The 15,069-nt window shown below is 42.7% G+C and overlaps 1 protein-coding gene across 1 annotated transcript in view; it reads right to left on the minus strand.

Moving 5' to 3' along the window:
• Positions 1-10,590: 10,590 nt before the first annotated feature.
• Positions 10,591-15,069, minus strand: part of LOC137431281 (uncharacterized) — a 129,752-nt gene continuing 125,273 nt past the window's right edge. Inside the window, exon 9 of the mRNA XM_078781814.1 lies at positions 10,591-14,457. Within this exon, the coding sequence (XP_078637940.1) occupies positions 14,428-14,457 (30 nt within the window). The 3' untranslated portion in view covers positions 10,591-14,427. The remainder of the gene's footprint in view (positions 14,458-15,069) is intronic.

Below are 15,069 nucleotides of genomic sequence, written 5' to 3' on the forward strand. Positions count from 1 at the left end.
CTGGTTCTATGTATTATTATTATCATTGTTTAAGTGAAATGGCCATTAGTATTATCACAATGTAAAAGGGTTAACTTTAAATGCAACCGGAAACCGGATGACGACGAGAAGACGAGGAGGAGGAAGAGGAAGGCAAGGGCGTGGCGAGTGAGGTCGGACAAGAAGCCAGTCATTTCCAGCTAAGTAGCGAGTGTTGTCGAACAAAAGTCACGAGTGAACTTTGAGTTTCCTTGAAAGGAATTCCTGCGATAGGTGTTATCGCTGGGATTGAGAAACCTGTGTGGTCAGGTTTGGCGTTGGGATTCTGACGAATCATCGCCAGGTCGTTTCGACTCCAGTACGAGCCGTCAGCCATTTTGACCCTCGTGCTTTGTTCATCGCAAAAGGCCTTTGCTACGCAGTATCTTTTCTTCACCATCCTGTCGTCTGTTGGGGATGTGTGTGCGCAACGCTGAGTCTGGAGATGAAGTGGCAGTTCGCCGACTGAACCAGGGAACGTTCATACCTGGAGGAACTTTGGGATTTCCCATTCCACCGTGAGTTTGCTTTGTTTTGGACCACGTGACTTTTTGCGTCGCTTCGACCGCCTACGCCTGAGAGCTGCGTCAGCTGTGTGACTGCCCTTGCCATCTGCACGGGATTCTGGTCTTGATTGGACATTGTTCTGGCGATCGCTGGAGCGAGTCAACTTCGTCTTGAGGAAGGGAATATAGAGACATTGGGGAAGGTTTTTTTCTACTCACCTGGAACACCGTGAGTTATCCTATGCTAGTTGATGGTACCATCATAAGATGTATTGAGTGTACTTTTGATTGCTATTTGTTGTACCGTTATTCTTGTGTGCTTTTTAATACAATATTTGTTTGTTGATAAATAATCATTGGTGTGGTTTCACTATTGATTTCGGACACAGACTAACATATTTTTCTGCCGAGGCTCCTCTCAGGGCTCAGAGGTACACCGTGACCAGGGGGTCGGGGAGGAGCACGTAACAGTTGGCCAATGCGAGAAATCGTCCTTGGAGGACAGTGCCTTGTGAAGGTTCCCATGCCAAAGTTACGGCATCACAGAACGACCTTCTCCAAAAGGGTTACAAACCATTTATTTCCGAGGGGTTTGTGTCACTGGATGGGGACTTTGTGAACCAGAGACCTGTTAGGGTATTGAGGGACACAGGAGCACATCAATCTTTGATGCTTGAGGGCATTTTGCCATTGTCGGAGAAGACGGCCACTGGGGTTCGTGTTATTTTACAGGGGGTTGGTGGCTATGTTGAAGCTCCTCTTCATGTCATCCATTTAGAGTCTGAGTTGGTGTCAGGACCGGTCACTGTGGGGTTACAAGCCACTCTTCCTGTAGAGGGAATCTCTTTTATTATCGGGAATGATTTGGCCGGTGGTCGAGTTTCTGATAATCCGATGTTGGTTGAAAAGCCCAGTATGGAAAATAACACAGCACAGTTAGAGCAGGAGATTCCAGGTATCTTTTCATCCTGTGCCGTGACTCGTGCTATGGGTAGGAAGTGCTCTGAAGAGAAGGAGAAGGAAGGTGATGTGGATTTGGGTTATTTAGAGGTATTGGAGGAAAATTCTGGAAGAGGTAATAGGAAAGGGAGTGACATCAAGGAACCTATGGAAAAGGTGGCATCTGGACCAAAACAGGAAATGGAGTGTCCGTCGGAGACATCTGGGAACGAGGCTGAACAAACGGTGCTGGTCCGAAAGAGACTTGTTGAAGAACAACACAGAGATTCGGAGCTCTGGAGTTTGATTGATAAAGCCGTTACAGAGGAAGAGGCTATGAAGATACCTGTTGGTTACTTCATGAAAGGGGAAGTACTCATGAGAAAATGGAGACCACCGGAGGTGCCAGCAAATGATGAGTGGAAAGTTCATTACCAAATTGTGGTGCCACCGCCGTACCGGAAGGAGATATTGAGTTTGGCACATGAGACACCTTTGGCCAGGCACCTTGGCGTGAACAAGACATGTGACAGAATATTGGTACATTTTTTCTGGCCAGGATTGCGACGTGATGTGGCGGAGTTCTGTAAATCTTGCCATTTTTGCCAGCTGGTGGGAAAACCTAATCAGAAAGTTCCATCCGCACCTTTAAAACCAATTCCAGCTTTTGAAGAGCCATTCAGCTGTCATTATTGACTGTGTTGGCCCTTTACCTAAAACTAAGGCTGGACATCAGTATTTGCTGACCATCATGTGCGCTTCCATGAGGTTCCCAGAAGCAGTGCCTCTTAGAAAAATTACTGCGGCAGTTATTGTGAAGGCCTTGATTAAATTTTTCACTTTGGTTGGCTTACCTAAGGTCATCCAATCTGATCAGGGTTCCAATTTCATGTCAACGCTTTTTCAGCAAGTGGTACACCTGTTGGGAGTGGAGCAAGTAAGATCAAGTACTTACCATCCCGAGAGCCAAGGGGCCTTGGAAAGGTTTCACCAGACATTGAAGAATATGATAAGAACGTACTGATTTGAATGTGACAAGGATTGGGATGAGGGAATACCCTTATTGTTGTTTGCTACGAGGGAATCTGTTGAGGAGTCATTGGGGTTCAGTCCTTTTGAACTTGTGTTTGGACACGCAGTTCGAGGACCATTGAAATTGGTGAAAGAACAGTGGCTACAGGAGGAGTCGCAGTCAACAGTGGTAGAGTGTGTGTCAACGGTTAGGCACAGATTGGCAAAGGCTTGTGAAGTTGCGAGAAGAAACTTGAAAGTGACACAGGATAAAATGAAAGTGAGACATGGCAAGAAATCTCAGATAAGAAATTTCAGTCCTGAGGACCGGGTGTTAGTGTTGCTTCCTGTTCCAGGTCAGCCACTGCAGGCTAGGTATTTTGGTCCCGATGCAATCAAAAGGAGGGTTAATGAAACAGATTACGTGGTGACAACTCCCGACCGACGGAAAAAGCGGCAGCTGTGTCATGTCAACCGACTGAAGAAATATTATGAAAGGAAGCCTGTGGAAAAAATGGTTCCTGTCTCACCTGTAGTTGGGGTGCGAGAGAATCCAGAGTTAAAACTCTTCACTGATCACAACCCCTTATCATTCATTCAAAAAATGAAAAATAAAAATCAGAGGTTGATGAGATAGAGTTTGTCATTGCAGGAGTTCAACTTGGAAATTGAGCATGTAAAGGGCAGGGACAATGTCGTCGCTGATGCTTTATCCAGAGTGAACTAACTTTGAAAATTCCTGGAGGGTGTTTGGAAGTTTTGTTGCTTTCTTCTGGGGAATATTAATTATTGTTGCTCACGTGAATTGATCATTTGGGTGTGAGTTTTACTTTTGTTTGTTAGAAAGGGTTTTTGCATGAAAATAAAGTTTTCACGATGTTCAAACTTTCTTTCTTGAGGGTCTGGAGTGTTACGGATATGTCACTTCCGTCGTTGTGGTTTTCATCCACTGTAAGCATTTTTGGTTCCATGTACTATCATTGTTATCGTTTGGGTGAAATGGAGATAACTGTTTTCAAAAGGTAAAAAAAATTAGTGTTTTAAAAGAAACCGGAAACCGGTTCGGGAGAGACGGGAAGAAGAAGAGGAGGCAGCGAAAAGCGGAGCAAGAGAGGTCAGGAAGAAAAAGCTGAGCTGCTTTGAGGTCTTGAGCGGACTTTGGTTTTCCCGGGAAAGGGATTCCTGTGACAGAGTGGTTATCGCTGTGACAGATAAACCTGCGTGACGGGTTTTGCGGTTGATTCGGAAGAGAATCGTTGTTGGAGAGCAGATACGCCTCCATTACGGGCCCACCCGCCATTTTGCCTCACTCCCACCATTTTGCATCGCTCCAGCCTTTTCACCTCGCTCCAGCCATTTCACCGCACCCAGCCGTTAGCCTGGTTTGCGTGTGTAACGTGGATTTCGAGTGGGAATTTGCGGTTCTCCGTTTGGGAGCCGCTGAACGTTCATACCTGAAGGTGTGATTTCCCAGTCGCCTTTTGGGTGCACCTTTGCGCCTCTTTGGCAGCGTTGACTGTCAGCCGACTTGGATTCTGGTCTCGATACGACCTTTTTCTTGCGATCACCGGAGCATGGATTGACTTTGGCTTGGTGCCGGGACAGAGACTTTGGGTAATGTTCTTTTCGCTCACTTGGAGCACAGTGAGTTATTGAGTAAGAAACTGATGGTACCATCATCGGAATTATATGGTATTTTGGTTGTGCAATTGAAAGAATATTGTACTTGTGCTGTTATTCTTGTGTGACATTAATACAATACTTGTTTTTTGGTAACAATTGGTTGGTGTGGTTTCACCATTGGTCATTGACACACATAATAACACATCTTTCTGTCGTGACTCCTTTCGGGGCTCGGAGGTACACCGTGACCGGGGTTTGGGGAGGAGCACGCAACAGCTGACGAGTGATTGATTTGCTGACGAGTGACCGATTCGCTGATGAGTGACAGATTTGCTGACGAGTGACCGATTCGCTGATGAGTGACCAATTTGCTGATGAGTGACTGATTTGTTGATGAGTGACCGATTCGCTGATGAGTGACCGATTCGCTAACGAGTGATTGATTCGCTGACGAGTGACCGATTCACTGATGAGTGACAGATTTGCTGACGAGTGATTGATTTTCTGATGAGTGACCAATTCGCTGACGAGTGACCGATTTGTTGAGTGACCGATTCGCTGACGAGTGACCGATTTGTTGATGAGTGGCCGATTCGCTGACGAGTGACCAATTCGCTGACGAGTGATTGATTCGCTGACGAGTGACCGATTCGCTGAAGAGTGACCGATTTGCTGACGAGTGATTGATTTTCTGACGAGTGACCGATTCGCTGATGAGTGACCGATTCGCTGACGAGTGATCGATTCGCTGATGAGTGATTGATTTGCTGACGAGTGACCGATTCACTGATGAGTGATTGATTTGCTCACGAGTGACCAATTTGCTGACGAGTGATTGATTTGCTCACGAGTGACCGATTCGCTGATGAGTGATTGATTTGCTCACAAGTGACCGATTCGCTGACGAGTGACAGACTTACTGATGAGTGACCGATTTGCTGACGAGTGACCGATTTGCTCACGAGTCAATCGGCAACATGCTGCACTTCACAAACAAATTGCGTGTCTATCTGTGAATTTCAATGAGGATGTTGAATGAAGTTAAACACACAAAAAGGATATTTTATAACACGTAGTTGTTGTTGTTGTATAGCCCCAGTGCAGTTCTCTTGAACAAGCCCAGGCATGGAGACAGTCAATTGATCTCCCAGGAGCGACCCAGAGATCCTCCACATCTAGGATGGAGTACCCCCGCTTCCACAAAGTCTGGGCCACGACAGAGTTAGGGAGAGAGAGGGAGAGAGAGAGAGAGATAAGAGGGAAAGGGCCGGTCCATGGGGACGAATCGGCACTCTGACCGTGACCGCGCTGCCAGAGACAAATCCGGGCAGCAGGGAAGAATGGGGAAGATTTGGATCCCAAATTGCGTTGGCCGGTACAAACACCACAAAGAGGATTCCCCAAATGTTGTACATCTAGTTGTTATTGTTGATGCTGTTGTGGGTGCTTTGGTTGTTGTTGTTTGTGTGCTCCTTCTGTCTCTTGCTTTGAAAAGTATTAGTACATATAATTTTGTGTGCTCCTTCCGTATCCGTCATGCTTTATTCTAAAAGGGTCCCTGCTCTCGTATGCCGACATCAGAAAAGGCATAACACTGGAACAGCAGGTATTCAATGTCAGTGCCTCATGTGCAAAGACTATTACAGATCTGCCGCTGAATAAAAATGTTTTTAAAGGAATAAAAATTAGCGATTACAATGACCGCAGTCGGTTTTGTCTTTTTACGTTTTCCAACCCCACTGGTGGCTGAACTTGGCAAACGCAGGAAGGCAGATGGTGTCAGAGTGTTTACAAAGTCACGATCTGTTATGTCATTCGTCCCGGCCACCCCTTCCTAGCTCACTCCCAGCGGCAAAACATGCTGTTATTGGCACATAGTAGAGGTGTGCAGAGGTTCCATTCTCACCATCTTCCTGTTTTTGTTACCTCTGCCACAGAAAGTTGATGGAAGGAATGTTTTCACCCGTCTGTCTGTCTGTTTGTGAACAGGATATCTCAAAATGTTGTGGACAGATTGGGACGAAATTTGGTGGAGAGGTTGGTTATGTGACACGGACGAGATTATTAGATTTTGGTAAAGATCCAGATCTGAATCCGAGATTTTTTTGAGTGATTCTTCACCATTGAGAGATCGGGTTAAAACCGATATATCGGTTTGATTAGGTGACTATAACAATCTGGTTATATTTTGGTTCAGGTCCAAATCCAGATCTGGCATATCAGTGGGATACAAAACGTAAACGGTTCAGCCTGGTGGTGGAATACACTCCACCAAGTGCCATTCTTGTTTTTCAACTGCTAACCCTTCCATCCCCCCCCCCCCCCCCCCCCCCCATCCAACAACACTGGGCTTTGCTTTGTAGATCAAGCGACTCTTTCCAAGATTTTCCCACTTCTACTTCTTCCACAACTTTCTATTCTTGTGATATTCATTTACAGAGTCAAAACACCGCCCACTCACATGGTCCTTTGGATCACCGAAACATGATCACTCTTTGGATCGTCCCTCTTCGAAACGTTTCGACAGAACTTGCAGTCACGAGCATCGAGTGATGGGAAGGAAAGTGCATTCATCCGATGTCGTGCAAGGTCACATGTCACTGTTTATCTACTTACCCTCAAAAGGTCCTCATCGAAGATTATTATTGACTAATCCTTTTCACAAGAGAACTTTATATCGTTCCAAGTCCAAAATATTCATGGTATTTGGATGGAACCCCTCATTCCCCCCCCCCTCCCCCCCCCCCCCCACCCCCAGGGGTGTGTTCAGTTACCACGTTTCTTGTAGAATGCTCGCCAAGTGGCTTAAGCAATCAAGCAAACATTCCATTCAAAACCGCGGACAAGGAACGGCTGGCTTGGCAAGCGCTAGCTACAGTGCCTTCCGAAAGTATTCACACCCCTTGACTTTTTCACATTTTGTTGTGTTACAGCCTGAATTTAAAATGAATGAATGACATTTTTTTTGTCACTGATCTACACATAATATCGATAATGTCAAAGTGGGTTTTTTTATTTTCTAAATTTTTACAAAATACAGGAATAAAAAATGAATATACAAGAATATCTAATTTACTTAAGTATTCAACCACCTGAGTCAATACTTTGTAGAAGCGCCTTTTGCAGCGATTACAGCTTCGAGTCTTCTCGGATATGTCTGTGTCAGCTTTGCACATCTGGATTTGGGGGATTTCTCCCATTCCTCCTTGGAGATTTGCTCAAGCTCTGTCAAGGTTGATGGGAAGTGTCGGTGAACAGCAATATTCAAGTCTTTCCACAGATTCTCAATGAGATTCAAGTCTGGGCTTTGGCTGGGCCACTCAAGGACTTTCACGTTCTTGTTCTGAAGCCATTCCGGTGTTGCTTTGGCTGTATGCTTGGGGTCATTGTCCCGTTCTTAAATTATCTCCACAATTTAAGGTCTTTTGCATTTGAAGTAGGTTCTCCACAAGGTTTTGCCTGTATTTGGCTCCATTCATTGTTCCCTCTGTCCTTAAAGTCTCCCAGTCCCTGCTGCTGAAAATCATCCCCATAGCATAACGCTGCCACCACCGTGCTCCACAGTAGGGATGGTATTAGATGGGTGATGAGATGTACTCAGTTTCCGCTAGTAGTACATGGTGTTATGTAGAATTATTATATGTAAGTGCAAAATGTGCTACACTAGTGGAACCAATGTTTTTTTGCATCGATATACCCTTGGCAACAAGACCTGAGTTGGTTCCATTTTTTTCAATGGCGTCTTCGTCCCTAACCCCAAGCCAAGTAGAAGTCCACGCTATGAAAACTTTCAACTTGGTCAGTATCAAGATAAAGTTGTTAATGCAACACAGCAAGACTTTGCATGGCTACTTTCACGGTATTCACAGAGGCACCATGAAGAGACATCAGACGGTATACCAGTTTGGTGAGCATACAATTCTCGTGTGTGCACTCCAGAAGAGAACAAGACACCCAACCTTGATCAAGATCACACAATGCCTATCATTAAGGCACCAGCTCATGAGTGGACAACACTGGTGACAGTTCTTGAGAAGCTTTCGTACCTCAATAGTGTTGTGTGTCCAGAAAACACTGGAACGATCTTAGTTACATTTGACATGGATCTTTACAAGAGGGCCTTAAAGTTAGAATATCTTCATGACCAATATGCTGGGAAATGGATGGTATGCCCTGGTGGTTTCCACACTGTCTTGTGTGCACTAAGGTGCCTTGGGAGGACTGTTGAGCACAGCGGGCTTGATGAAGCTTGGAGCAAGGATCTGTACAGCACTGTGACAGTAAATCAGATACTCAATGGGAATCACCACAATCGTGCTGTTCAAGCTCATGAGCTCACATTAGAGGTATTCTTTGATCTCTGGCTTTCAGAATTTCTGAAAGAGAAGCCTGCAGTTGTCGAAGCTCTATCTGCCTGTATGGATAACTTGATAGAAGCAAACAAGAAAGAGGTAGGCATTCAGGAAGCCCATCACCAACTTCTAATGGAGATTGAACATCTAAACTTGGAAAAGCAGCTGAGTGATTTTGACAGGAGCTACAGTAAATTCCCAATGTATCAATGGGCACGAATGTACATGAGGCAAGTGTTGGCGCTGATTAACTTCACACGTTCACTGAAGCAGCCAGATTTCTTCCTGTACTTGGCGTCTCTAGAAAATTTGTGCATATACTTCTTCAGCTACAACCCACTAGATTATGCTCAAAACAAGTTGTTAGCCAAAGATATTTCTCAAAAAACGTCTGTTAACTGGATATAAGTGTTCTGGTGGATTTTCTGTACAAGGAATGACAAAAATGCCAGAAAAAATGGTTAATCAAAGTGTTTTATGTGAAAAGATACATACAAAATTGCAAAAAATGGCGGCCATTTTGAAAGTCAAAATGGCCGCCAAAGACGCCATTGAAAAAAATGGAACCAACTCAGGTCTTGTTGCCTAGGGTATAAGGATTCCAAAAAACATTGGTTCCACTAGTGTAGCAAATTTTGCACTACAATGACACAACACCATGTACTATAGATGTAGCACTTTGCATTCAGGCCAAAGAGTTAAATTTTTGTCTCATCAGACCACAGAATGTTTTGCCTCATGCTCTCAATCTTTCACGTGTCTTTTTCGAAACTCCAGGCATACTGTCATGTGCCTTTTTTCTCAGGAGTGGCTTCCGTCAGGCCACTCTCCGATAAAGCCGAAATTTGTGAAGCGCTGCAGAGATAGTTGTCTTTCCAGCAGGTTCTCCAATCTCAGCCAAGGAACTCTGTAAATCTGTCAGAGTGGTCATTGGGTTATTGGTCACCTCCCTGACCAAAGTCCTTCTCGCCAGGTTGCTCAGTTTGGTCGGACGGCCAGCTCTAGGAAGAGTCTTGGTCGTTCCATATTCTTTGCATTTCCTAATGATGGAGCTCAATGTGCTCTTGGGAACTTTCAACACTCTAGAAATTGTTTTATACACTTCCCCAGATATACGCCTCATTACAATTATATCTCTGAGTTCTCCGGATAGTTCCTTGGACTACATGGTAGAGTTTCTACTCCGACATGGACTGCTAACTGAGAGAGCCGATATAAAAAGGTGTTTCTTTCGAAATCATGTCCAATCAATTGAATTGGCCGCAGGTGGACTCCAATCAAGTTGTGGAGACCTCTCAAGGGTGATCAAACGAAATTGAATGAACCTGAGCTCAATTTGGAGTGACATAGCAAAGAGGTTGAATACCTATTGATTCAAGACATTTCCGGCTTTTCATTTTTAATTGTTTTGTAAAAATCTCGAAATAAAATTCCCACTTTGACATTATGGGGTAGTATGTATAGATCAGTGACATAAAAATCTCAATTTAACACATTTAAAATTCAGGCTGTAACACAACAAAATGTGATAAAAGTCAAGGGGTGTGAATACTTTCTGAAGGCATGTAGCTGCTTGGTAACCAAACACACCCCTGTTGCACAGTATAAGTTTACCGTACATACCGTTAAAGGTTGCGTCATTTTCTCGGAACCCAAGGTGATAATTTATGGACTCCACTACTGCATGCACACCTTTGATAGGTACAGTATTGACGTTATATTGTTGGAGGAATGAAGGACTAGTATTGCTGGTGAAGCCTGAACGTGAGCGATGATGGACAAGCAGAGAGCGCTACTCTGATGACGTGTGAACGTCCGAAACGCCAGCCTCTCATGGTGGTTAGCTCAATAAACGTCTCGTTACCATGAATTTTTATTTTTTTATCATGCATGAAATTTAAAGAACTATTTCAACCAGGTGACATCAATGTTGTCACCTTCAAAGGTGGCATCTGCAACTCGTCCCACACTGTCACAATACATCGCCGCAACGAGCCAATACGCTGCATGTTGTGTGTGTGTGTGTGTGTGTGTGTGTGTGTGTGTGTGTGTGTGTGTGTGTGTGTGTGTGTGTGTGTGTGTGTGTGTGTGTGTGTGTGTGTGTGTGTGTGTGTGTGTACACGCCATGAATGCAATGCAAATCGATTACAAACTCTTTATTGGAATACTTTGGTAAATATCTATCACGACCATTTAAGTTTTTGACATAAATCAGTAGACGTTAGTAAAGGTGCAGCAGTAATTAAAAGATCCAAGCACTCCTTTTGAAATGAGCAGTGTTACCTGAGACACGTTACACATATTATTGCTGAAGGCCTACCTGTGGCCCAGAGGCCACGAGTGGAAAAACCTGATTTATTATATTGCTGTGTGTCTACAAGCCTATTTGCTATTGGCCTGAAAAGCATTATTTAATTATACACATATATTTTTTATAATCTCTGACTTATTCTCCATTTCGTTTATGGTGCATTCACCAATGACAGCCATGATCAATACCCTCTAACCTTTCAGAGATGATGATCCATGGTACTGATGCTCACGTCAATATCTATATCGAACACTCTCCTTACTGCTTCCTTTCCTTCATATCTTCACTCCCAGTGATGCAAAATGTGACAAAGTAAAACTCCTGAGCAAGAAACATTGTCAGTAAGACAAATTGTACAATAATTATAATTTATCAGTATTTAACAGATAAATGTCATCCACCGCAAAATATATTTTAACAGTGATCAAAAGCTCACGGAGGAGCTTACACATAAATCACATTCAGGACAAAGTCACAAGAAGACACCAGTGCACCGTTACACAATTAAAAGGACATTTGTTGACCAGGACAAAATGCAGGACATGACATTCCCAAATCATGAGCCATGAGTTCAGACGGAATGCTAAACAGGCCTATTGCATCACTAAATACAAGTAAATGTATGGATATAATAATACTAGTAATAATAACAATAATAATACAAAACATCAGGAAAAATAAAGAAAACAAGCGTTACACCTAGGTCCCCCGTCGGTGAAGTGATGTGGTGACAAAGTGGAAGACGCAAGGCGGCCATCTTGGATTTTGACGTGGCGACCCAATTTTCAATAGAGTACTCCCTTATGCCTAGATACACCCACACACCAGATTAGAAGTTAGTAGTTCGTTTATTTTTCAAGATATTCCGCTCACAAGGTTCAGACACATATATGGTGGCGACCATCTTGGATTTTGACGTGGCGACCCAATTTTCAATAGCGTTCTTCCTTATGCGTAGAAACACCCACACACCAGATTAGAAGTTAGTAGTTCGTTTATTTTTCAAGATATTCCGCTCACAAGGTTCAGACATACATGGCGGTGGCCATCTTGGATTTTGACGTGGCGACCTAATTTTCAATAGGGTTCTTCCATATGCCGAGTTGCACCCACACACCAAATTAGAATTCGGTCCTTCGCTTACGCACGCACGTCCGCACAAACGGACGGATGGACGCACACACGGACGGAGGGGAAAACCATAGTGGTGCGACGGGGGACAAAAATATTTTGATACCTGACTTGATATGAGTTTAGGTGATGCATAAAACAGTAGACGGACAATTTAAAGTCGATTTATCCAAACTTCCAGTATATCGTGAGCTTCACATTCTGCACTTGTAACGGACGGAAACAATGTGAGTGTTATTGCTTATTTTAACTTGTGAAGTGGTCATCTGAATCTTTAACTATGAGGTATAGTGAAACCAAAAGTCAAAATTCAATAAACGAATTACTGCAATTGCACATTGTCAAAGTTTCACTTTACATTGTTCTTTGGGGGAAAATGAAACAAGTTAAATTGCCAGTCATTTCCATGCTGGGCAGCCATGCCTTATTTTCAATTGGCTGAACACATGTGATGTCACATGTGCCGTTCATATCTAATTGTGGACAAATATCACGCCCACAGAAATAACCAAAATATTTACGAGTAGCCGTCAAAAACACATCCATCAAGAACGGGTGACCAGCTGGAATGGAATTTTTTGAGATGGGAGAGCCATATAACAACAACAACAACAATGTTGCAGTGAACACGATTAATGGAGAGAATAAGAGCAATCCCATGATGTTTGGGGTAAGTGTGGTTGGTGTTGGCTTAAAAGTTGAGGTGTCTGGCTAAAGATCTTAGGCTCTTGAGTTGAGCCACTGTCATGGTGTTGAAATATAACACCAGGTGGGTTGATTCAGCTTGCCATCCTTCCGAGGTCAGCAAAATGAGTAAACCAGCTTACTGTAAATGGGGAAATATAATGGCAACAGCCACAATTCCAGAAATGATGCAACCAGCAGCCACACGTTGCATATATATATATATATCTATATCTCTCTATCTCTATCTCTCTCTCTCTCTCTCTCTCTCTCTCTCTCTCTCTCTCTCTCTCTCTCTCTCTCTCTCTCTCATGGGCCTGACTTTGTGAAGGTGGGGTAGACCATCCTGGATATGGAGGATCTCTGGGTCGCTCCTGCCAAATCGATCGGCTGTCTCCGTGCCGCAGGCTTGTTTGAGAGAACTGTCTGGGGCTATACAACAACAACAAAAACGGTTGGGGTTGAAGCACTGTCGACCGGAATGTCGTGACGTCATTCGACATGGCGGGAATAAAAGTTGGAGTTAAATTTAGATGCCATAAGCAGATTCATAAAACATTATTAATTATGCTGAGTTTGATGACAATACGCGAAGCACTGAGACAGCAGATAGGAAACTGGTTAAACAGACACCATCATAATATTTATATAGATGATCAAGTTATCTTGCATTACCTTTCTGAATTACTGAATCCAACTCTCATTAAGATAATTAAAGTCTGCTGTGATCCTAGTCACACAACATATTCCACAATAAATCGACTAATTATTTTAAGGTTGAAAATTGACTTCAAGTCTCCATATTCTAAATATTTTACCGCAGAATGGTGTTGGTACATCATGTTCATAATGCAGCAAAAGCCCACATCATTCTCTGCATTTTATCACCATGGACCAGTTTCCAACATCCATTAGCAGGAAAGGCACATTTGGCCATGAAGACGGATCATGGTTGGTGGAGCCAGGTGTAGTATAAATGCTTTTTCTGATCGACCCTGTAATGCACCTTGGCTTTTAAAGTGATCACTGCTTTATTTGGATTATTGACTTTCATAACGGATTTTTTTTTTAAGTTTGCAAGGGAATAAAAGCACGATTCTGGGTTAACGTACGATTCTGGGTTAACGTACGATTCTGGGATGCTGGGATAACGTACACGCTTTTCCTTGTGAATGGCCTAGCCTGGGTTTGAATATATTGGCATAGCTATAAACTGTCAACCTATTGTTTCACATTCGCAGCGATGCGTCAATGAGTGCCCCCCACCCCTCCCCATCCATCACATAGATGTTAAACTGGAGGAGCAACCAAGACGAACAGAGTGGAGACACGGTCCTTGTACTTAGCCTTATTAAACAATGCATTTCATTGTTGGAACTTATGGCTTAATAGCTATGGGATCAAATGGATGGATTATTATCATTTTTCTTCGTGACAAGCTGAATGAACAATACAAGCTTTACTGTTAAGCTTTAAATTATTGGAGATTTGGAAAATTGAAAAATCCATATTGACAAATAGAAAGAAAGCAAAAGGAGGGAATAGTTGGCTACAGAGACATTGAAAGGGGACCGTAGGTCATGTGTATCATCAGAATGCGCAACTATAGAAATAAACAAAAACAAAAAAACTCCCGATATTGAAACTAAATGACATTAATGTGTTTTGATAGTGGAATAATTATAAAGGAACATAAGCAAGGATATAGAGGGAGATTTTTAGAGCATAATTGAAACTGGTCGCATCAGTAGTGGCAAAGCGATTTCATCACGAATCGTTCTGTAGATATTTGCACAGATATGCATCAAGCAGCAGCTGCTTCTGCTGATCCACATCGCTGCTCCTTTGGGCCTCAGGCCGAGTCCATGGCAGGCAGGCTGTCCTGGAAGCAACAGGAGGTGAGGCAGAGTGTGAGGGTCATTTGCACGAATTGTGTTTGATATATTTACCCAAAGGTTCGCTTACTTGTAGGAAGTTACATTTCTTCATTTACTAACTGTAAAAGTGCTCAAGTGATATATAATTTATCATGTGCAAAACGTTACACAGAAAAACTTTTATTACTGAATATAATTAATATGATTGTATTAATTATAGTATCATTAATATAGTATAATATCATTAATATAGTATCATTAATATTAGGATTTTTTAAAACGATACCTATTCCAATAACTATGATTTATAAAACAAATTGAGAACTTCATTACTGATAATAAATAATAATCAGCATCACTGGTTCAATTTGAATTTGTTTTAACAGCAGATAATTTTTAACCAAATAAGCTACAAAAACACACTTTTCAAAACTGATGTTACAAAATAACTAGTTAGTGCACAGAAGAAGAAAAAAAACTAACATTTTTGTCCAAAAATATTAGGAAATGTTTTTGACAAAACAAAGTGATTTAATTATTTACGGCGTTGGCAAATAACTGTCTGTTTCATATAAAGGGTTAAAAACATGCACGGTCTGCTAAATAGTTGGATAAAA

Source organism: Myxine glutinosa, chromosome 7, assembly GCF_964187855.1.
Source record: "Myxine glutinosa chromosome 7, kmMyxGlut1.1, whole genome shotgun sequence".
In the NCBI taxonomy this organism is placed as follows: domain Eukaryota; kingdom Metazoa; phylum Chordata; class Myxini; order Myxiniformes; family Myxinidae; genus Myxine; species Myxine glutinosa.